Source organism: Myxocyprinus asiaticus, chromosome 34, assembly GCF_019703515.2.
Source record: "Myxocyprinus asiaticus isolate MX2 ecotype Aquarium Trade chromosome 34, UBuf_Myxa_2, whole genome shotgun sequence".
NCBI classification, from domain to species: domain Eukaryota; kingdom Metazoa; phylum Chordata; class Actinopteri; order Cypriniformes; family Catostomidae; genus Myxocyprinus; species Myxocyprinus asiaticus.
This window is the reverse complement of record NC_059377.1, coordinates 1241856-1264561: the sequence shown is the minus strand read 5'-3', so window position 1 is coordinate 1264561 and position 22706 is coordinate 1241856. Positions and strand designations below refer to the sequence as shown.

At 38.6% G+C, this 22706-nt stretch overlaps 1 protein-coding gene across 1 annotated transcript in view; it reads right to left on the bottom strand.

The window, feature by feature from the left end:
* The window catches only part of LOC127425143 (26S proteasome non-ATPase regulatory subunit 3-like), a 40282-nt gene extending 29298 nt beyond the window's left edge, over window positions 1–10984 (bottom strand). Inside the window, exon 1 of the mRNA XM_051670828.1 lies at window positions 10701–10984. Within this exon, the coding sequence (XP_051526788.1) occupies window positions 10701–10845 (145 nt within the window). The 5' untranslated portion in view covers window positions 10846–10984. The remainder of the gene's footprint in view (window positions 1–10700) is intronic.
* Between the last annotated feature and the right edge of the window lie 11722 nt (window positions 10985–22706).

The following is a 22706-nucleotide window of genomic DNA, read 5'->3' as shown; positions in this document are numbered from 1 at the left end:
CAAATGGCCTAGGACATTCAATAGCTGCTAAAAGTTGATTGGTCGATGACGGCCATGTTTTTCAAGATATGCAAATGTCCTCATAGACCTTGATGGCAACTTGGACAAAGGTACTGCATGCAAAGGTTTAAGTCGATCGGACCAACAGTACGCCCAATTCCCAATGCGCTCTAAGTCCTCGTTGTGGCGTAGTGACTTGCTTCAATCCGGGTGGCGGAGGGCGAATCTCATTTGCCTCCGCGTCTGAGACTGTCAATCCGTGCATCTTATCACATGGCTTGTTGAGCGCATTACTGCGGAGACATAGACACATGTGGAGGCACACGCTATTCTCCGCGGCACCCACGCACCCCACCGAGAGCGAACCACATTATAGCAACTACGAGGAGGTTACCCCATGTGACTCTACCCTCCCCAGCAACCGGGCCAATTTGGTTGCTTCGGAGACCTGGCTGGAGTCACTTAGCACACCCTGGATTCGAACTCCAGGGGTGGTAGTCAGCGTCTTTACTTGCTGAGCTACCCAGGCCCCCAGTTAGAGCCATTTTTACATTTTTAATCATTATAGCACCACCAAGTGGAAGAGGGGTGCAATTATTTTTGTGTGTCCTCAGAATGATCCCATACATATGTGCACCAAAGTTGGTGATAATATCTCTTTCCGTTCAAGTGTTATAACTATTTAAGTAAAAGTGGCCATGCCCACTATGCACGTTTTGTCATACCTTTGCGACGCTGAATAGAAAGTTCAACATTTTTTGATAATTATTAATAATGAGACTCCAGAGAATATTTCTGTTTCAGCACGTCACGCTTGAACCCCTTATAATAATCCTGACAAATACAATAGGGTTTCAGCCCTTCAGGCTAAAACCCTAAACCCTAAAAATGACTTGACCCGATCACGTTCAGTTCACAATGCAGGGTCCGAAATTAACACTGGCCAAGCACCAAATGCAGGTAAATTTTCTATTTGGCTGGTGAATTTTGCAGTGTTATATGCCACTCTCAGTATGTGCTTTTTTCTCAGTATGTGTCAGCCTGTAAAATAATGTAACATGTTCCAGTTTTGTCATCCAAGGGGTTCTGTAGGTCTTCAGTCAGTAAGGTTGCAGATCTTTACATGGAACGGCTCTCATTAGCTAGTCCTGCTGCTCATCGAAAGTCTCAGTTAGCAGTAGGGATACTGTGCTCACTGATTGTAAAAATGCTCCGATAGAATCTGACGTACGAATGTCATTACGTAAACATTCAGCGCACAAATTAAAATCACGTTATCTACTAGTTTGTTTATTAAACCACAAAGACTGAGATTTAATTAGATAAATGTATATATACAGTTGAAGACAGAAGTTTACAAACACTTAGGCTGAAGTCATTAAAACTAATTTTTTCACCACTCCACAGATTTAATATTAGCAAACTACCATTTTGGAAAGTCGTTTAGAACATCTACTTTGTGCATGACACAAGTAATTTTTCCAACAATTGTTTACATTCAGATTGTTTCACTTTTAATTAACTATCACAATTCCAGTGGGTCAGAAGTTTACATACACTAAGTTAACTGTGCCTTTAAGCAGCTTGGAAAATTCCAGAAAATTATGTCAAGCCTTTAGACAATTAGCTTCTGATAGGTGGTGTACTAAATTGGAGGTGTACATGCGGATATATTTTAATGCCTACCTTCAAACTCAGTGCCTCTTTGCTTGACATCATGGGAAAATCAAAAGAAATCAGCCAAAACCTCAGAAAAAAACATCCACAAGTCTGGTTCATCCTTGGAAGCAATTTCCAAATGCCTGAAGGTACCACGTTCATCTGTACAAACAACAGTATGCAAATATAAACACCATGGGACCACGCAGGAAGGAGACACATTCTGTCTCCTAGAGATGAATGTAGTTTGGTGCGAAAAGTGCAAATCAATACCAGAACAGAACAGCAAATGACCTTGTGAAGATGCTGGAGGAAACAGGTAGACAAGTATCTATATCCACAGTAAAACGAGTCCTATATCGACATAACCTGAAAGGCTGCTCAGCAAAGAAGAAGCCACTGCTCCAAAACCGCCATAAAAAAGCCAGACTATCATTAGCAAGTGCACATGGAGACAAAGATCTTACTTTTTGGAGAAATGTCCTCTGGTCTAATGAAACAAAAATTTTACTGTTTGGCCATAATGACCATCATTATGTTTGGAGGAAAAAGGGTGAGGCTTGCAAGCCAAAGAATACCATCCCAACCGTGAAGCATGGGGGTTGCAGCATCATATTGAGGGGGTGCTTTGCTGCAGGAGGGACTGGTGCACTTCACAAAATAGATGGCATCATGAGGAAGGAAAATTATGTGGATATATTGAAGCAACATCGCAAGACATCAGCCAGAAAGTTAAAGCTCGGTCGCAAATGGGTCTTCCAAATGGACAGTGACCCCAAGCATACATCCAAAGTTGTGGCAAAATGGCTCAAGGACAACAAAGTCAAGGTACTGGAGTGGCCATCACAAAGCCCTGACCTCAATCTGACAGAAGATTTGTGGTCAGAACTGAAAAAGCATGTGCGAACAAGGAGGCCTACAAACCTGACTCAGTTACACCAGTTCTGTCTGGAGGAATGGGCCAAAATTCCAGCAACTTATTGTGAGAAGTTTGTGGAAGGCTACCCAAAATGCTTGACCAAGTTAAACAATTTAAAGGCAATGCTACCAAATACTAACGGAGTGTATGTAAACTTCTGTCCCACTGGGAATGTGATGAAAGAAATAAAAGCTGAAATAAATCATTCTTACTACTATTATTCTGACATTTCACATTCTTAAAATAAAGTAGTGATCCTAACTGACCTAATACAGGAAATGTTTTCTACGATTAAATGTCAGGAATTGTGAAAAACTTGTTAAATGTATTTGGCTAAGGTGCATGCAAACTTCTGAAATCAACTGTATGTTGCATGTACTGTGTGCTCTACAAATGTATCGCCTGTGAATGTGTGGAGCCGTTGTTGTGCTGATGCCTGCTGCTCTCAAACTTGCGCACCGTTTGTAGCAGATGATCGCGAGATGAGCACTAATTTAATTCATACAGACTACATATTTATTTAAACAGCAGCTGTTTACAGATGAATAATTACTTTGAGTCACGTAGCGACTGGCTTTTCTGGAGGTGAAACTTCCGTTAAAACACACAAAAACGGAAAGGGCTTCAAAACAAAAGCTCAATTTAAATGAAAAATGTATGACAGAAATACATCACTACTGTATAGTTAAGTAATATTCACTGTAATACTACTACTAACAGAGTTCTTACAAATGCTTCAAAGTTAAATTCAAGGACTTAAGGAATTTTCAAGCACATTTTTATTTGTTTTCAAGGACAATGCTCGAGATGTCATTAAAACCAATTCTTTATTTGTTAATTTTAAATAAATATATTTTATTCATTCAGTTAATTTATTTTTATAAATCACCACTTACAAGTACAACATATCTCAATGTGCATCTTTAACTACATATTCTCACAGTGACAATTCTTGGTTCATTCATGATGAAACTGATGTGCAACTGTAGTGTGCTCCCTTAAAATGCACTTTGCTTTCCAACAAAAGTGAATAACTGGGTCCATAAACAGTAGTCCATATGACTCGTGCTGTGTTCAAAGTTTTCTAAATTCACACAACAGATTTATGTGAGGAACTGACCGAAATTTCAAATGGGTCATTCTCAAAAACATTTGACTTTCCAATTTACAAAATATTAAAATTTTCCATTCAGTTTTTGCCTATAAACGCTGAGGGTAAACACTATGTAACATGTTGACATAAATTTTTATTCATAAAGGACAACTTGGCTGTTGTTCATTTATTATTTAATTTTGTTTCATGAATGAAGCAAGTTAACACTAATGAGGGTTAAATGGGTTACAACACCACATTTGAGGGTTCAATGGGGTACACCACCAGATATTTTTTATGAAAATATTAATTTAAATGTGAATTAATAACTTTTTAACATGCTGGGAAAAATCACTATATGCATATTTAAGCAGCCTCTGACCTTTGACCTTCAAAAAAAAGTCAAAAACTTTTTGTATTTAAATTTTTTTTTAAAACATATAAAGGTTTTAACAATAACACCAATGCCATAAAATCAAGGGACAAACATTCTTTTTAAATTATTTAAATGATTAATAATAATTTTTACTATAATTTTAACTTTTTTGCACACTTGTTCGGCCTTGCACTAATGCTTGAATTAAAAATAAGTACAAAATAAATACATAAATAACTTAAAATGTCAAAGAAGTGTTGTACCAGATAATAATAATTCCTTACATATATAGTGCTTTCTCTAGGCACTCAAAGCGCTTCACATAGTATAGGGGGAATCTCCTCAACCACCACCAGTGTGCAGCATCCACCTGGATGATGCAACGGCAGCCATAGTGTGCCAGTACGCTCACCACACCAGATGAAGGGGACAAGGATTTTTTTCAGGCAATTGACAATTTCAAATATATTTTCTAAAAAATTTGCAAAACAGAGTCAAGCCATTTCATATCATCAAAGGTTAGGTTATAGAATGATACCTTTATAAAAAAAATAATAATAATAAATGTAAAAAATAGAATTCGTTGACATGTTTGTCAACATATTTTGATATTATGTTGTCAGAAATAATCTATTTTGTGAGACAAAAAGCTTTCTTTACACAAGGGGGTGCTTGATGGCTCACAAAACTGAATCCTCCATTGATCTGCATACTAATCTCAGAATGTTTTACATCTCATAATTTTTTTCACTTTGGAGAGCAATTTTTAATTAAAACTGAAAATCTATATTTATATTTTTTTTTTAATCTAAATAAATACATACAATTTCATTTATTAAAATGATTTAAGCAACATATTTTAAGATTTTTTATAATTCAAGAACTTTAAGCACCTCTTGGTAAAAATGGCTATTTTCCTTTTTTTTTTCTCCCCAATTTGGAATTCCCAATGTGCTCCAAGTCCTCGTAGGTGCCTCAATCCGGGTGCCGGAGGACGAATCTCAGCTGCCTCCTCAGTCTGAGACCGTCAATCTGCTCATCTTATCACGTGGCTTGTTGAGCGCGTTACCGCAGAGACATAGCACGTGGAGGCCCACGCTATTCTCCGCGCCCCACCGAGGGCGAGAACCACACATTATAGCGACCACAAGGAGGTTACTCCATGTGACTCTACCCTGCCTAGCAACTGGGCCAATTTGGTTGCTTAGGAGACCTGGCTGGAGTCACTCAGCATGCCCTGGATTCGAACTTGTGACTCCAGGGGTGGTAGTCAGCGTCAATACTCGCTGAGCTTCCCAGGCCACCCAGAAATTGCTATTTTCAAGGGCTTTCCAGGACTTAAATTTGAAAAAGCCTAATCCAAGTACATCAAGCACTTCATACGAACCCTGTACTACTAATAATAAATCAATAGTAATTGTATAGTATTTAAGCAATATCTTACAACCGTTATGCAGCACTTTATTTGACTAAAATAACCCCAATGCCATATTTTGGATTAGGCTGTGAGGTTATTACTCCCTACTAATTCAGGGTCTGGGGGACGGAGCCTTGACTTCTCTCAAGAGTATGGGAAAAAGATTTGAATTTGGTATTGGAGGATGGAGTGTGGCCTAAGATTCTGAAAAATGTCATAGATTTTATTGGACCCCCTCTAGATTACATAGGCTTGGTCTTAAAGACATTGCCTGCTGGCAATGCCAATCAGAAGTTGGAGACACTACCCATGTCTTTTGGGGTCGTGTTAAGATCCGGGAGTTTTGGTTGAGGGTTCAGAGTTATTTATGAGATGTTTTGAACATTCAGGTTTTGCTTTGTCCCAGACTCTGTATTTTGGGTGATGGGGCGGTCATGCATTTAGGGGATAATCACATAAAAAATTGGGTTCTGACCAGTCTCATGATCGGCAGGCAAGTAATTTTAAGGGGTTGGAAGTCAAGTGGAGCACCCTCTTTTTCGGAGTTGTGTGTGGAAATGGGTGGGGTTGCTGCATTTGAGGAAGCAGTAAGTAGAAGGCTGGGGTTTAGGGACTTATTTGTTAAAAAATGGGGCAAATATTTAGTTTTTTTGGGGGACTCACGGGGAGGGGATGTGGAGAGTGTAGTTTAATCATGTATGCTTATTTTATTTATATATATATATATATATATATATATATATATATATATATATATATATATACACACACACACATACACACACACACACACACTATATTGCCAGAAGTATTCGCTCATCTGCCTTTAGACGCATATGAACTTAAGTGACATCCCATTCTTAATCCATAGGGTTTAATATGACGTCGGCCCACCCTTTGCAGCTATAACAGCTTCAACTCTTCTGGGAAGGCTTTCCACAAGGTTTAGGAGTGTGTTTATGGGAATTTTTGACCATTCTTCCAGAAGCGCATTTGTGAGGTCAGACACTGATGTTGGACGAGAAGGCCTGGCTCGCAGTCTTCGCTCTAATTCATCCCAAAGGTGCTCTATCGGGTTGAGGTCAGGACTCTGTGCAGGCCAGTCAAGTTCTTCCACACCAAACTCGCTCATCCATGTCTTTATGGGCCTTGCTTTGTGCACTGGTGCGCAGTCATGTTGGAACAGGAAGGGGCCATCCCCAAACTGTTCCCACAAAGTTGGGAGCATGGAATTGTCCAAAATCTCTTGGTATGCTGAAGCATTCAGAGTTCCTTTCACTGGAACTAAGGGGCCAAGCCCAGCTCCTGAAAAACAACCCCACACCTTAATCCCCCCTCCACCAAACTTCACAGTTGGCACAATGCAGTCAGACATGTACCGTTCTCCTGGCAACCGCCAAACCCAGACTCGTCCATCAGATTGCCAGATGGAGAAACGTGATTCGTCACTCCAGAGAAGGCGTCTCCACTGCTCTAGAGTCCAGTGGCGGCGTGCTTTACACCACTGCATCCGACTCTTTGCATTGCACTTGGTGATGTATGGCTTTGATGCAGCTGCTCGGCCATGGAAACCCATTCCATGAAGCTCTCTACGCACTGTTCTTGAGCTAATCTGAAGGCCACATGAACTTTGGAGGTCTGTAGCGATTGACTCTGCAGAAAGTTGGCGACCTCTGCGCACTATGCGCCTCAGCATCCGCTGACCCCACTCTGTCACATTACGTGGCCTACCACTTCGTGGCTGAGTTGCTGTCATTCCCAATCGCTTCCACTTTGTTATAATACCGCTGCAGTTGACTGTGGAATATTTAGTAGCGAGGAAATTTCACGACTGGACTTGTTGCACAGGTGGCATCCTATCACAGTACCACGCTGGAATTCACTGAGCTCCTGAGAGCGGCCCATTCTTTCACAAATGTTTGTAGAAGCAGTCTGCATGCCTAGGTGCTTCATTTTATACACCTGTGGCCATGGAAGTGATTGGAACAACTGAATTCAATTATTTGGATGGGTGAGCGAATACTTTTGGCAATATAGTGTATATATATATATATATATTTTTTTTTTTTTGGGGATTGTGTGTGTGTTATGTGGGACCACAGGGGTGTTCGTTAGGGGTCAGGGTGGGATTGTATTAGTGGGGTTTAAATGTAAAATGTTGATTATATATGTGTTGAGTTTTTCCACTGTCGTGGATATGAATCAATAAAAATTAATAAAAATAAATTTAAAAAAAATTAACTGTTATTTTTCATTTGATTAAAGTTTTAAATTAATTTATTTAGACACAATTTTGATTATAAAAATGTAAATAACCTGTTGATATGGATTTCAGAACAAATAAAACAAAAAAGTTATCAGTATCGGTGAATACTGAAAAGGCAATCTATCTGGCAATTAAATATTTAATAAATAAAACAATACAATTCTTTAAAAAAAAGCAGTTAACTTTAAAACATGCTTATAGTATTGTTTTTTTTTTTATCTCATGTCTGTAAAATCCACTTGTAAAATGCAATAAAACAAAAATGGCCTGTAAGAAATCTGACTAATTGGTAATTTTTTTCCATTTACCAGCCACCTTGGCTAGTGGGCTAAAAAGTTAATTTCGGACACCGGTCTTGGGTGCCTTTACACCTCTGTCAGTTAATGCGGTCAAGTGCTATCCGATAGCAATCCAATCACTGAAAACGCATGTTTAATGCAAGGTGCAAATGGGGCCATAGAAGCTAAACGCGAATCTAATTATTCCAGCGCCAAGCGTCAGCAGTTCAGATTAAGAGTATCTAACTAAACATGCAACATTTGCCCACGATTTTACAATTGAAATTGTCAGTTGTATCGACCGATAGTAATTTCCAAGGATGCAAACTAATCACCTTTAGGCGAAAATCGTTGTTTAGAACTGATATGTCATGTAAATTATGTAATTCGTGATGTCATTGATAATTGTGAATGTGAAAACATCAACGGAGCAGTTTTCAGCATAAGGCAAAAGACAATAAGTGAACATGTGCATATTATGAATGAATTTGCTTATCTGGCTAGCTTCTGAAGTGTTATCACCCTCAGATTAGAACTAAAACATGGTAAGACTTGTGGCTTCCATTGTGTTTTTAGGTTTTGTGTAAGTACAGTGTCATATTTTTAATTCTGGCATTTTGACAGCAACTCCCAAGTTGTCTTTAAAAAGAGATATGTACTTGTCAGGTCTGTGCTTAAAAAAAGAAATAAAGAGCCACCAGTTAAAGGAGCAGTTCACCTCAAAATGGAAAATTCTGTAATGTACTCACCCTTAAGTTATTCCAAACCCATATGTGGTCACTTTTTAGTGGAACATAAAAATTGATATTTTAAGCATCTCCATTCCATAGAATAACAGTTTATAGTGAGCAGGAGTGGTCAAGATTCAAAAAGGACAAATCCTATAAAGTACTATTAAAGCTTTCATATAAAGACAGCATAAAAGTAGTTCATATGACTTGTGCACTATATTCCAAGTTTTCTGGGGCCATACAGCAGCTTTGTATTGTATGGACTACATTTATGGTATTTTAATCAGGGATACAAACTCATGAGAGATGAAAAATGTAAGAAAGTCATAGGAGTTCCAGATGTATAATTTCTGTTGATTTAAAACAATGTATTTAAAGATTTTTTAAGCTTAAAGTAACCCTCTCAAGTGATTTTAACAAGGAAAATCTAGATAATTAAAAAAAAAAAAAAATGGTGAGCAAATTAGCTTCAGAAAAGGTGACTTTATTCACCTATTCACCTTGCATCCCTGTTTAATGATGATTTTTTTTTTCTTCTCTCTGGACCTTGACAGCAGTGGTCAATATGAACGTTTTTTTAATGGAAAAGAGCAGAGTAAAGATTGTTACGATTCCACTGGGGGGGAAGCCACAATGAGGGTGAAAAAATTAGGAGTAAATAATTTTGTGTAAGCATTTTTTTGCTAGCCAGCTAACACATTCGTCATTTTACAGATACATAAATGAAAGGAAATTCAAATGAATTTAGTCTTTTGAGACAGCACAAAAAAGGTAAGCTGACTGAAACAGTGGTAGTCTTGTATTGTGTGAATAAAAAAAATAAAAAATAAAAACATTTTCAAATAAAAAAAATTATCAAATTGTGGGCTTTTATAACATTTAAAACCTTTATTCAGAAAATTACTGCATTGAGTGCCTTTAATATCATAAAGGACCATTATATTTGTGACTTCAACACCCGTGACCACCCACCCCCAAAATGTTTGGTCTCCCCAATGTTCAAGACATTGACTTCAGTTGCACATTTGTGTCATTCCAAATATGTTTGGACATTACAAGATTCTAAACAAATCTAAAGTCACCCCATGGCACCGGGGCTGTTTAGAGCAAAGAGGAAATGAGAGCATTGAGCTGACAACAGCTTTGTGCTCCTTCCAATCTAAACACAGAAACAACAACACAAACACTTGTTAACAAACACAACACATTTTCCCATCAACATAAAGGCTCGGGACCGTATAGCAATGCCATATGGTACATTATTACAGAAATATATTACTATTGTATTTTAAAACAATAATAGTAATAATAAAATAGACCTTTAAACAGGATGCAAGTGTGAACACCCTAGAGTAACTCTTATATTGGCATAAAAGCATGGGCTACTAGTAGTAGAGAGCTGCAGTTTAATGTAATTTAATATTATTATTATTTTCTTTTAGAAATGAAATCTAAGCAGTGGCAACTGTGATTTTTTTTTTTTTTTTGTCCAAATCGTTCAGCCTTGTAATACAGAAAACATTCTCAAATGACAGAAAAATTAATAATCGTGATCACAATTTTTGGCAAAACAATCGTGATTCTCTTTCAACCATTATCGTGCAGCCCTAGACACAGCCGTTATCCGACTCACGATGAGTTGTTTATTTCATGGATGCAAACTCATGAGAGAGGGGAGGGGGAAGGAGAAAAAAAACGTGCTCTTACGAAAATTAACCATGTTTTACAACAGAGACCATAGCTTGACTTAAGTATTATATATATATATATATATATATATATATATAAATAAAATAAAAAAACACATAGTAACTACAGGTTTACTTCATATAATCTGCAGTCAGTCAGTCACCGCCATCCAAACTAAACAAAAAAACACGACCGACGCACTCGTCATTTATTATCATGAAAAGATCCTCCTAATGCTATATGGACAATCAGAACTTATAAAATCCTCAGACCTTCTAGTGTAAGTTGATCTTGTTCTTTGGGTGCTTTCTGTTCGTCCTCGTTCATCTCCACATCCTGTGGCTCGGGCCCGCTGCCGCTCTTAGGCTCTTTTTCCCCTCGCGGCTTCTCGCGCTTCTTCGCCGTTAATTCTTTCATTCTCAAACGCTCGTACTGAAACAAATACGGAATATAAATGAAACGGTCCCGCGCTGTTTACGTTCGTGCCGCTCGCGATCAACACTGAAGATGACTGGCAATTCTCACAAGCAGCAATGAATTGTGGGCCGGTTTATTCTTCTCTGCTTTGTATCAATGTTGATATTGTGAGACGCGACATGCAGTACTGCCATCTACTGACCATACTTCAATACTGAGATAACAACCTCCGCGCTAAACTGACAACAACCTGTCGCAAAATCGTCCGTGTCTTCTCTTATAAAACAGAAATGATATCGTTGTAAACTCCACACAGAGTTCATTCCAATAGGATTTTAAATGTAAAACATGTTGAAGATTTTCCGACAGGCGGTCAATTCAATAAGTGAGCTGTTTCCTCACAAAAACAGTTTATTCCGCATAATGAAACATCTCCATAGACATCCATTCACAAAAACGGCCTCTTGTCTCCTCGCCAGTGTACCGCCCATAGAATGTCTATGGAATCGTCGCTTTATGCAATGCTATGCTAACCTTGTAGGATCCTTTGGTTAAAAAGGCTCTGAACATTTCACATGCATCTAGCAGCAGGGAGCCGGCGCCGCCCTATAGGGGACCTAAAAAATGATGAACTTCCAAGATGATTTAAAAGAAGTTATTTTAGAATAAAAACAAAACTCGTCAAAATTCAGGAAAACTTTAAAATAATCTATTATATAAAATTGGACTATTTTAAACAACCATACATATTGTTCACCATCAAAGGCCTCAGCACTGTCTGTGCTCCTGGGTAGGGTTGCACCAGCTGTGCGAAAGGTCTCAAGTAATTTGGGACATAAAGTTCATACTAAGGGCTTAGTAACTACTAGTTAGTTTGTAACTAAGTCAGTGCTTAATTTGGTTGCACCACCCGTTCTTAAGGCAAGACTTAACTAGTAGGTCGTAAGCTCTCCGTAAAGTAATGCGTAGTACATATGACGTTTACCTGTATTGATCCAATAAACAGCCTTCAAATTTGTACACAGAAGTGTTAAAAAGCAGTGAATTTCAATCTGATCTTGCTACGGTTGATGTTCAAACCTTGTTTGCTCACGTAACTGTCAGCTGTAATAAATTATATCCCCATTAAAATATGATACGTAATAAAATTAGATTTGATAAACAGTATATTTGCCCTGTGTAAATAACAATATATAGGAACTGTATCTAAAATAAATAAGGGGTGATAAATACTAATACAACAGGCTGGAAAAATAGACATTTATTCATTTTAATATCCTGTATATATTTTGAATGTGTTGAAATTTGACACCAGGTGACGCACCCTGAAAACTGCACCGTTAGAACGGTTTCATGCTAAAGAGTTAAAAGTAAGTTGTTTTTCTCTCTCGTAAATGTAAACGAATGTAAATGTCAAAAGGATTGATGCCTGTCACGCAAAACATGAGCTCATCAATGACATAAAATATCAGTCTGCTTTTTTATTCCAACTGTTACACCTGGTCGGAGGCTTCCGTAAATGTTTAGTTTATATGTATTTAAGTTTAATGGTGCAACGCTCAAATTTAGTAGTGCGTAAATTGTGACTTAGTGCCCATTTATGCTACAACTATGCTAAGTTGTAACTTACGTATAGCAGGTGCAACCTGGTGCATAGCTAGGGCAAAATATTCAGGGCTAGATTCCCGAATTATTAGTCTGGCCCTGAAAATTTTTCGGAACCTTTTTGGTTGGAACTGAAGCAGGAGTTAAGTCGTAATATCATGAATAAGAATTGTTGACTGGCTAAAATCTTTTTAATATATGTTCTATCACCTGTTTAGAATCAGAACAATGCTGATTAGCAAATGAATCATTTGTTTGTTTCAAAGTATCGCTCAAACAGGTTGGTAAAACAGTCTGAATCAGTTTACGATTCATTCAGAACCAATTGGATGCCTCCTGCACGGACTGAATTGTTTGGAGCGGATTCTCTCACCAGAACATTAAATGCCCATTCCATATTCTTATAGTATTGTAGTTGCAGCAAATTGTTGAGGCTAAATGCCATTTTTATGCCATGTTGTTCATTACGGTTGTCAGCTGAAGGGCGCTATTTTACTGCTGTTGTTTTTGACAACCGCTTCTGCTTGGTGTCGGTCTCAATAAAGCTCATTTGGTATCTTTGGAGTGCAGGGGTTTTAGAAAGAGGGGGCGTGGCTAATTCAACAGCTCAGTCTGGAAATTCCAGAATGGCTAAAATCACTTTCAGCTCCTTTAAGTAAAAGTAAAGATATCTTTATGGGAATTGACTTAAGTAAATGTATTAAAGTAAGACACATTAAATCTATTTAAGTATAAAAAGTACAAGTAAATCGCATAAATTACGGCACAGCTCACTGTGATATGTAGGAGTTGATTCAAGAACTGCCCTGACCAATTCAGTGAGTGAGTGAATGTACTACTACGGTGGTGTAAAAATAACAAAGTAAACAATATTACTGGTGTATTCAAGTCATGTCGGAATGATCTTATTTACGAGATGAGCACAAATGAAAACTTCCACAAAGTCATAAATACCAGTGGGCAACTCAGGATTTTCTTGGAGTCACTGATTTTCAGAGTTGGAGGGCATGTCAATTAAAGAATCACAGCGGAAGCAAATTGGCATAGAACGCAACAGTTCCCGCCCACGTTTTCAGCCATCTGGGTTCCGGAAGTATTTTTCCCCATTCCTTTTTCCCACAGGCTTTTCTTAAAATCCTTTATAAAAGAGTTCTAAGCAATGAACCAAATCAACCAGCTCTGAAGTGAATCACAACATTACAAATTTTGATTGGAAGCAAAAAAGTATTTGAAAATTGGACAAAAAGACAAAAGGTACAACACGGTGTACTTACCATTTTTCACAAGGGCACAAACTACAATACATTTGCGTTGCAAATGATGTAATCGAATAAAAAATGATGGAAATATACAAAACTATTAATTTAAGGTTATGGATTATAAGTATAGAAACAATATATTTTAAATTTACTGCAAAATATTCACAAATATGCAAATATATTTGTAGTTTAAGGGTGTAGGATACAGACTTGATTGCCTCATTCATAGTGCATCATGGAAGTAGGTGGTCATTGCTTGACTAGTTTGTGGGGCTTTGTTGGCTGCAGTTCTCTGATTGATGGATCTTTCTCTGCTGGACCATGGGTGGTGTAGTTGTTCACCAGGAATTTCGATATTAAATATGATTTTTAAACAAGTTGATCTAACGTGGACTGATGGCTTCAACGAAGGAATATACCATCGACGAACAACCTCTGAGCTTACGGTGGGCCTGTCTTTAAAGGTTTAGAAGTTATTGTTGAAAATCAATTTGTTTATGGAAAAATGAATGGGATTTTTAATTCTGGAACCAGACTGTTTTGCTCAATTGGACATAATTCCAGACATTCTTTTATATGCTGAGATAACAACCTCCTTGGCTCTACCAAAAGGGAAAACGTAATGGTCACCTTGGATCATGTGAATCTTCTAAGCCAATCGAGTTTCTCAAACACAATTTGTTCTGAATATGCAGATCTCTTCAAGGTTGAGATTGGTAAGCTTCCAGTGACATACTCAATGAAAATAGACCCAGCTGTACAACCAGTTGTACGTCCTGCACATAAAATTCCAGCGGCCATGCAGGGTAAAGTTAAAGAGGAACTACAAAAATGGTCGATACAGGTGTAATTACTCCAGTCTCTGAGCCCACAGAATGGGTATCATCAATGATGGCAACCCATAAAAAGAATTCAGAGGAAATCAGGTTATGCATAGACCCAAGGGATCTGAACAAGGCACTTCTACGTCCGCACCACCCCATGCATACAGTAGAAGAGGTTGCAGCTCAAATGCCAAACGCATCAGTCTTTTCAGTCCATGGATGATAAATCATCCATGCTAACGACATTCAATTCTCCGTTCGGGAGATTCCGATTTCTATGCATGCCATTTGGAATCAGCACAGCCAGTGAAGTATTTCAAAGAGCTATGGAACAGATCTTTATGGGTTATGCGTGTGCAATTATAGTGGACGATATCCTAGTGGGAGGAAATGATGTGAAAGAGCACAACGAGAATCTCAAGAAAGTGCTAGACCATGCACAAAAGGTCAAATTGAGACTAAACCCTCTCAAATGTAAATTTCGGTTATCAGAGGTATGCTATGTGGGACATGTGTTCATAAGTGAAGGACTAAAACCAGATCCATCAAAGATAAAGGTGATCACAGAAATGGGAATTCCAGAAAATGTCACAGCCCTACAACACATTCTAGGGATGGTCAATTATCTTGGAAAGTTTCTCCCAGGTTTCAGTATACTTTCAGCACCCCTGCAAGAATAGACTCATAAAGACGTTGAATGGTGCTGGCTCAAATAACATCAAGACACATTCGACATGCTGAAAAAGAGCATAAGTAGTCCACCAACACTGAGATACTATGATGTACAATGACATGACAGCCTGTCACGCTGACATGTGATGCTTCACAATATGGACTCGGTGCGGCTTGCCTACAAGAAAATGCGCCTATAGCATATGCCTCACATACAGTGACGCAGACAGAAACACACTATGCGCAAATTGAAAAAGAGCTTCTTGCGGTAGTGTTTGCATGCGCAAAGTTTCATGACTATATCTACGGAAAAAAGATCCACATTGAAACCGACCACCAGCCGTTGGTGATGACACTCAACAAACCATTACACATGGCACCAGCACGTTTACAACACATGATGTTGAGACTTCAAAAGTACAACTTTGACATCACCTAGAAGAAAGGGAAACAGATGTATCTAGCCGATACCCTTTCACGTGCTCCCATGAAGAATACGGAAATGCTGAGAAGTGAGAAAACTGATTTTGAGGTAATGTCTGTACAACACATCTCATCATCACTTGATGAATTGAAAGAACAAACATCCAGAGATCAGACAATCCAATAACTATGCAGAATAATATATCAGGGATGGCCAGATCAACAGTCAAAGCTGCCACATGATCTTCATCAATACTACCCGTACAGAGACGAGCTCACAACAAAGGATGGGATTGTGATGAAAGGTCCAAAAGCTGTGATTCCAAAGTCAGTGCAAAAGGATTACATTACCATTCTTCACAGAGGACATCCTGGAGTAGAATCAATGAAGCGAAGAGCACGAGGTGTAGTATTTTGGCCTTCAATGAACAAGGATATTGAGGAAAAAATGCACCTCATGTTCTATCTGCAACAGCATGAAGCAACACCAGCAAAAGTGCGAAGTGCAAAAGAATTGATGGAAAAGTCGAAGAGAAATGGAACAGATGTCTTTCTTGATTGACTAAATCTGAGAAACACTCCCCGTGATAACATCTTGGGATCACCAGCAGAAAGACTAATGTCAAGACAAACATGGACGACGTTGCCAATCACAACAAAGTTACTGGCCCCTTCCACCAAGAGTCAAAAGGTAGTCAGAAAGAGACTCACACAGAAACATCATCATCAGAAACTTTATTATGACAGGACCAGTAAGCCTCTTCATCCATTGTTGAAAGGTGAGGTAGTCAGGCTGCAAACTCCTCAGGGACACAACAAATTAGGTACCATCAAAGACATTTGCAAAGAACCCAGATCATACAAGGTAGAATCAGAAGGGCGAGAGTACTGAAGGAATCACAGACACATTATGCCTGTTCCAGAAACTCTACCACTTCAGCATAAGTACAATCCAGCTAACTCAAGAGTTTGTGCACGAGGCCCAAATCAGAGTTCATTATCAGAACACGCTGATGCTCAGGTGACATCTACTGACTCTGAAACTACACCAGAGACTGTTGTAAATGTTAAAGGAATAGTTCACCCAAAAATGAAAATTTGCTGATAATTTACTCACCCTCAGGCCATCCAAGATGTATCTGAGTTTCTTTCTTCATCAAAACAGAATTTAAGATTTTTAAGATTTCATTTCAGGCCTCCTCCTTTAAACAATGCAAGTGAATTTTGGACTTTTTTGACAGTCCAAAATGCATATTTAGGGTGCATCAAAATAATCCACACGACTCCAGTCGACAAATAAAGTTCTTCTGAACCCAAACGATTGGTTGTTTTTAGAAACAAAACAATACTTATATACTTTTTTACTACAAATGTTCGCTTCCGTACATCTCTGTGACGTGCGCTCATGAGAGGGATGACGTAAGCTCGTTGGTAAGGTCACACGTGGAGGAGGAGACAGGAAGATACATCTTGGATGGTCTGAGGGTGAGTAAATTATCAGCAAATTTTCATTTTTGGGTGAACTATTCCTTTAAACGAAAACGAGGTTAAGATAGTTTGTTTTTGATATTCCAAACACATTCAGCAATAAATGGTGATAACTCTTAAACGGCTTAGAAAATACTTTCCAAAATAGTATTACTGTAAAACATGGAAACCTAATAATATTCTTCAAGCTTGTTTTCATTATTTTCAATCGATATTATGAGCATTTGCCTGCAAAAGCCGTCGCAATGTGAGTTACACAGGAAGAGGTCCTCCTGTCGCAGCGGTATGTAAGGGAATGTGGAGAAAGTGCAATTTCTCCCCCCCTTCTTTTTTGTAATAGCTTGGTGTGTGAACTGTATGTCCAATATAAACATTCTTTTTGTAATAGCTTTTTTATTAAAGGACATAGAGACACAAAACCAGCGTCATTCAATAGAGTAGGACAGTGCGCAACTTTCACAACTTTTCATTTTACCCCTAGTGGTTGAATAAGGAACTGCATGTCCAAAATTAACCTTCTTTTTGTAATAGGAGGACAGTGAGCATTTCAAATGACTGATATCTTTAGCATACAGTATGGTGGACTTAAGAATGTTTGTGCATAATGCAAAACGATATACAGTACCAGTCAAGGGTTTGGACAATAATAATCATTCAAGGTTTTGTGTTTATTTTTTATATTTTCTACATTGTATAATAATATAGCGTTGCACAATCTTTTTATTCTGTCATTTGTGCAGTACAACTCATCCCAAACCATCTCAAATTAGGTGGAGGTCAGGTGATTGTAGAGGCCAGGTCACCTAATGCAGCACTCCTTCACTCTCCTTAGGCTCAGTTAGCCTTTACACAGCCTAGAGTTGTGTTTTGTATCATTGTCCTGTTGAAAAATAAATTATAGACCCACTAAGCACAAACCAGATGTGATGGCGTATTGCTGCATAATGCTGTGGTAGCCTCACTGGTCTAGTGTGCCTTGAATTTTAAATATATTCACTGACTGTGTCAACAGAAAATCACCCTCACATCATCACACCTCCTACTCCATGCTTTATGTTGTGAACCACACATACAGAGATCATCCTTTCACCTACTCTGCGTCTCACTAACACAAGGCGATTGGATCCTAAAACATCTTTGACCTTTGGACTCATCTGACCAAAGTACAGATTTCCACTGGTCTAATGCCCATTGCTCTTATTTCTGCACCTAATGAAGTCTCTTATTATTGTTGTCATTTTGGTAATGGTTTGTTCTCCTCTGAACATTTGATGTTGATAATTGTCAGTTTCTTTAACTCTGAAACATTTATGTTTGCTGCAATCCCATTTAATTTCAGATTTCTGAGGCAGGTAAGTCTAATGAGCTTATCCTCTGCAGCAGGTTTAATTCAGGATGTTACTTTCCTGTGGCAGTCCCCATGACAGCTTAATAACAGCGCTTTATGGATCAGGCGACTGCACTTGAAGATACTTTCAAAGTAGTTGCAATTGTCCAGTTTGACTGACCCTTATGTCGTAAAATAATTATGTACTGTCATTATTTTTTTTAGCTTATTATAGCTGTTCTTTACATAACATTGAATAACAATTAATTACTTTTGAGTGGTCATTTTAGTTTTTAGTTTTAGCAGTGCCCCCTCAGCCAGACAACGGTGCCTCCTCTGTCAAAATGTTGTATTTGACCCATTTTTATTTTATAATTTAGTTATTATCTTTTAAATGTGTTTTACCTTTTTTATTTTTATTTATTTATTTTTTTGCAAGCCTACAATTTCAACTAAATTGCAAAATAAATTAAATTAAAGCAAATTAATCCTTAAACTAATTGTAGTGAGTAATTGAACATTTCAGGTGAAAGGTGGGGATTATGCTGTCTGTCCAATTAACTGCTCTCTTTTCCTAATTAGAAAAATGTTTTCTGCTATGTAATTCAGTCAGAGCTCAGAGGCTAAAAGAAGGAAATGGATTTAAGAAAAGGATTTTACAGAGTCATGTGATGCCATGCGAGGAGCGGACGTGTGAACGGTGAGCTCTGCACACTTTGCAAATTTTATTACTATTTGTGTTATAAACCGGTGAAATTCGATACACCCTGATTCTTAACTGTTCTAGGAAGACAGTATGTCAAAAAATTCAAAATCCTCGGGCTCTGGAGATATTAAAAGACACTTAAGTGTTCGGGCTGATTCCCCGGAGCAAGCCCGGACTCAATTTGGATGGTGAACTGAAAGAAATCCGGCGTGAATTGATGAATGTGTCGGCAATGCTGACGAAAGTTGTTGCAGATTTGGAGGATTTTGCTGTAATGCGTCGATCGATTACTTCCATGAAGACGAAATTCACAGAGTTGGTTACAAGATTGTTGGACGCCGAGAGACGGATCGATTATCTGGAGTCATCGGAGAGGGAATTAGCTGCTAAATTGCTAGTGACCAAGGTGGATTTGGAACACGTTTGGGAAAAACTGGAGGATTTGGAGAATCGTAATCGATGAAACAATGTACGAATTGTTGGAATTCCTGAGCATGAGGAAGGATGAGATATGGTGAAGTTCCTAGACGAGTTCTTCCCGAGTCTGCTCGACATAACAGGCCATAAGTTGGAAATCGAGTGAGCTCACAGAGTCCTGGCTCTCAGATCCGCTGAAGGAAACAGGCCCCGATCAATTCTGGCCAAATTTCTGAAATCATCCGATAAAGATCTTGTGTTGCGCGAGGCGAGGAGTAAAGGAAAGCTTTCTTAGTGATTAACATTTTTATTAATTTTCAAAACAAAGAAAAACAAACTATATATATAATGATTCAACATTAACTCCCACTACTTCCCCTCCCCAATCAAGAACCCCACCCGACCCCAAACGAACATCCCAGTGGTCTTACATAAGTACACACATTTACAGAGAATAAAATAATAAATAAATAAATACACACACACACACACACACACACACACACACACACACATATATATATATATATATATATATATATATACATACATACAGGTGCATCTCAATAAATTAGAATGTCGTGGAAAAGTTCATTTATTTCAGTAATTCAACTCAAATTGTGAAACCCGTGTATTAAATAAATTCAATGCACACAGACTGAAGTAGTTTAAGTCTTTGGTTCTTTTAATTGTGATGATTTTGGCTCACATTTAACAAAAACCCACCAATTCACTATCTCAAAAAATTAGAATACATCATAAGACCAATAAAAAAACATTTTTAGTGAATTGTTGGCCTTCTGGAAAGTATGTTCATTTACTGTATATGTACTCAATACTTGGCAGGGGCTCCTTTTGCTTTAATTACTGCCTCAATTTGGCGTGGCATGGAGGTGATCAGTTTGTGGCACTGCTGAGGTGGTATGGAAGCCCAGGTTTCTTTGACAGTGGCCTTCAGCTCATCTGCATTTTTTGGTCTCTTGTTTCTCATTTTCCTCTTGACAGTACCCCATAGATTCTCTATGGGGTTCAGGTCTGGTGAGTTTGCTGGCCAGTCAAGCACACCAACACCATGGTCATTTAACCAACTTTTGGTGCTTTTGGCAGTGTGGGCAGGTGCCAAATCCTGCTGGAAAATGAAATCAGCATCTTTAAAAAGCTGGTCAGCAGAAGGAAGCATGAAGTGCTCCAAAATTTCTTGGTAAATGGGTGCAGTGACTTTGGTTTTCAAAAAACACAATGGACCAACACCAGCAGATGACATTGCACCCCAAATCATCACAGACTGTGGAAACTTAACACTGGACTTCAAGCAACTTGGGCTATGAGCTTCTCCACCCTTCCTCCAGACTCTAGGACCTTGGTTTCCAAATGAAATACAAAACTTGCTCTCATCTGAAAAGAGGACTTTGGACCACTGGGCAACAGTCCAGTTCTTCTTCTCCTTAGCCCAGGTAAGACGCCTCTGATGTTGTCTGTGGTTCAGGAGTGGCTTAACAAGAGGAATACAACAACTGTAGCCAAATTCCTTGACATGTCTGTGTGTGGTGGCTCTTGATGCCTTGACCCCAGCCTCAGTCCATTCCTTGTGAAGTTCACCCAAATTCTTGAATCGATTTTGCTTGACAATCCTCATAAGGCTGCGGTTCTCTCGGTTGGTTGTGCATCTTTTTCTTCCACACTTTTTCCTTCCACTCAACTTTCTGTTAACATGCTTGGATACAGCACTCTGTGAACAGCCAGCTTCTTTGGCAATGAATGTTTGTGGCTTACCCTCCTTGTGAAGGGTGTCAATTATTGATCTGTCAGATCAGCAGTCTTCCCCATGATTGTGTAGCCCAGTGAACCAAACTGAGAGACCATTTTGAAGGCTCAGGAAACCTTTGCAGGTGTTTTGAGTTGATTAGCTGATTGGCATGTCACCATATTCTAATTTTTTGAGATAGTGAATTGGTGGGTTTTTGTTAAATGTGAGCCAAAATCATCACAATTAAAAGAACCAAAGACTTAAACTACTTCAGTCTGTGCGCATTGAATTTATTTAATACACGAGTTTCACAATTTGAGTTGAATTACCGAAATAAATGAACTTTTCCACGACATTCTAATTTATTGAGATGCACCTGTATATATATATATATATATATATATATATATATATATATACACACACACACACACATACATACACACATACAGTGCATCCGGAAAGTATTCACAGCGCTTCACTTTTTCCACATTTTGTTATGTTACAGCCTTATTCCAAAATTGATTAAATGAATTATTTTCCTCAAAATTCTACAAACAATACCCCATAATGACAACGTGAAAGAAGTTTGTTTGAAATCTTTGCAAATTTACTACAAATAAAAAATGAAAAAAAATAAATAAATAAAAAAAAAATCACATGTACATAAGTATTCACAGCCTTTGCTCAGTACTTTGTTGAAGCACCTTTGGCACCAATTACAGCCTCAAGTCTTTTTGAGTATGATGCTACAAGCTTGGCACACCTATTTTTGGGCAGTTTCTCCCATTCTTCTTCACAGGACCTCTCAAGCTCCATCAGGTTGGATGGGGAGTGTCGGTGCACAGCCATTTTCAGATCTCTCCAGAGATGTGAAAGGGCAGTGGTAGCTCTGCAGTTAAGGCTCTGGGTTACTGATCAGAAGGTCCGGGGTTCAAGCCCCAGCACTGCCAAGATGCCACCGTTGGGCCCTTGAGCAAGGCCCTTGACCCTATCTGCTCCAGGGGCGCCGTATCATGGCTGACCCTGCACTCTGACCCCAGCCTAGCTGGGATATGTGAAAAAGAAGAATTTCACTGTATATGTGCAAATGTATAATGTGTGATAAATAAAGAAAATTATTAATTATTTAGATGTTCAATCGGGTTCAAGTCTGGGCTCTGGCTGGGCCACTCAAGGACATTCACAGAGTTGTCCCATAGCCACTCCTTTATCATCTTGGCTGTGTGCTTAGGGTCGTTGTCCTGTTGGAAGATGAACCTTCACCCCAGTCTGAGGTCCAGAGTGCTCTGGAGCATTTTTTCATCAAGGATGTCTCTGTACATTGCTGCATTCATCTTTCCCTCGATCCTGACTAGTCTCCCAGTTCCTGCCGCTGAAAAACATCCCCACA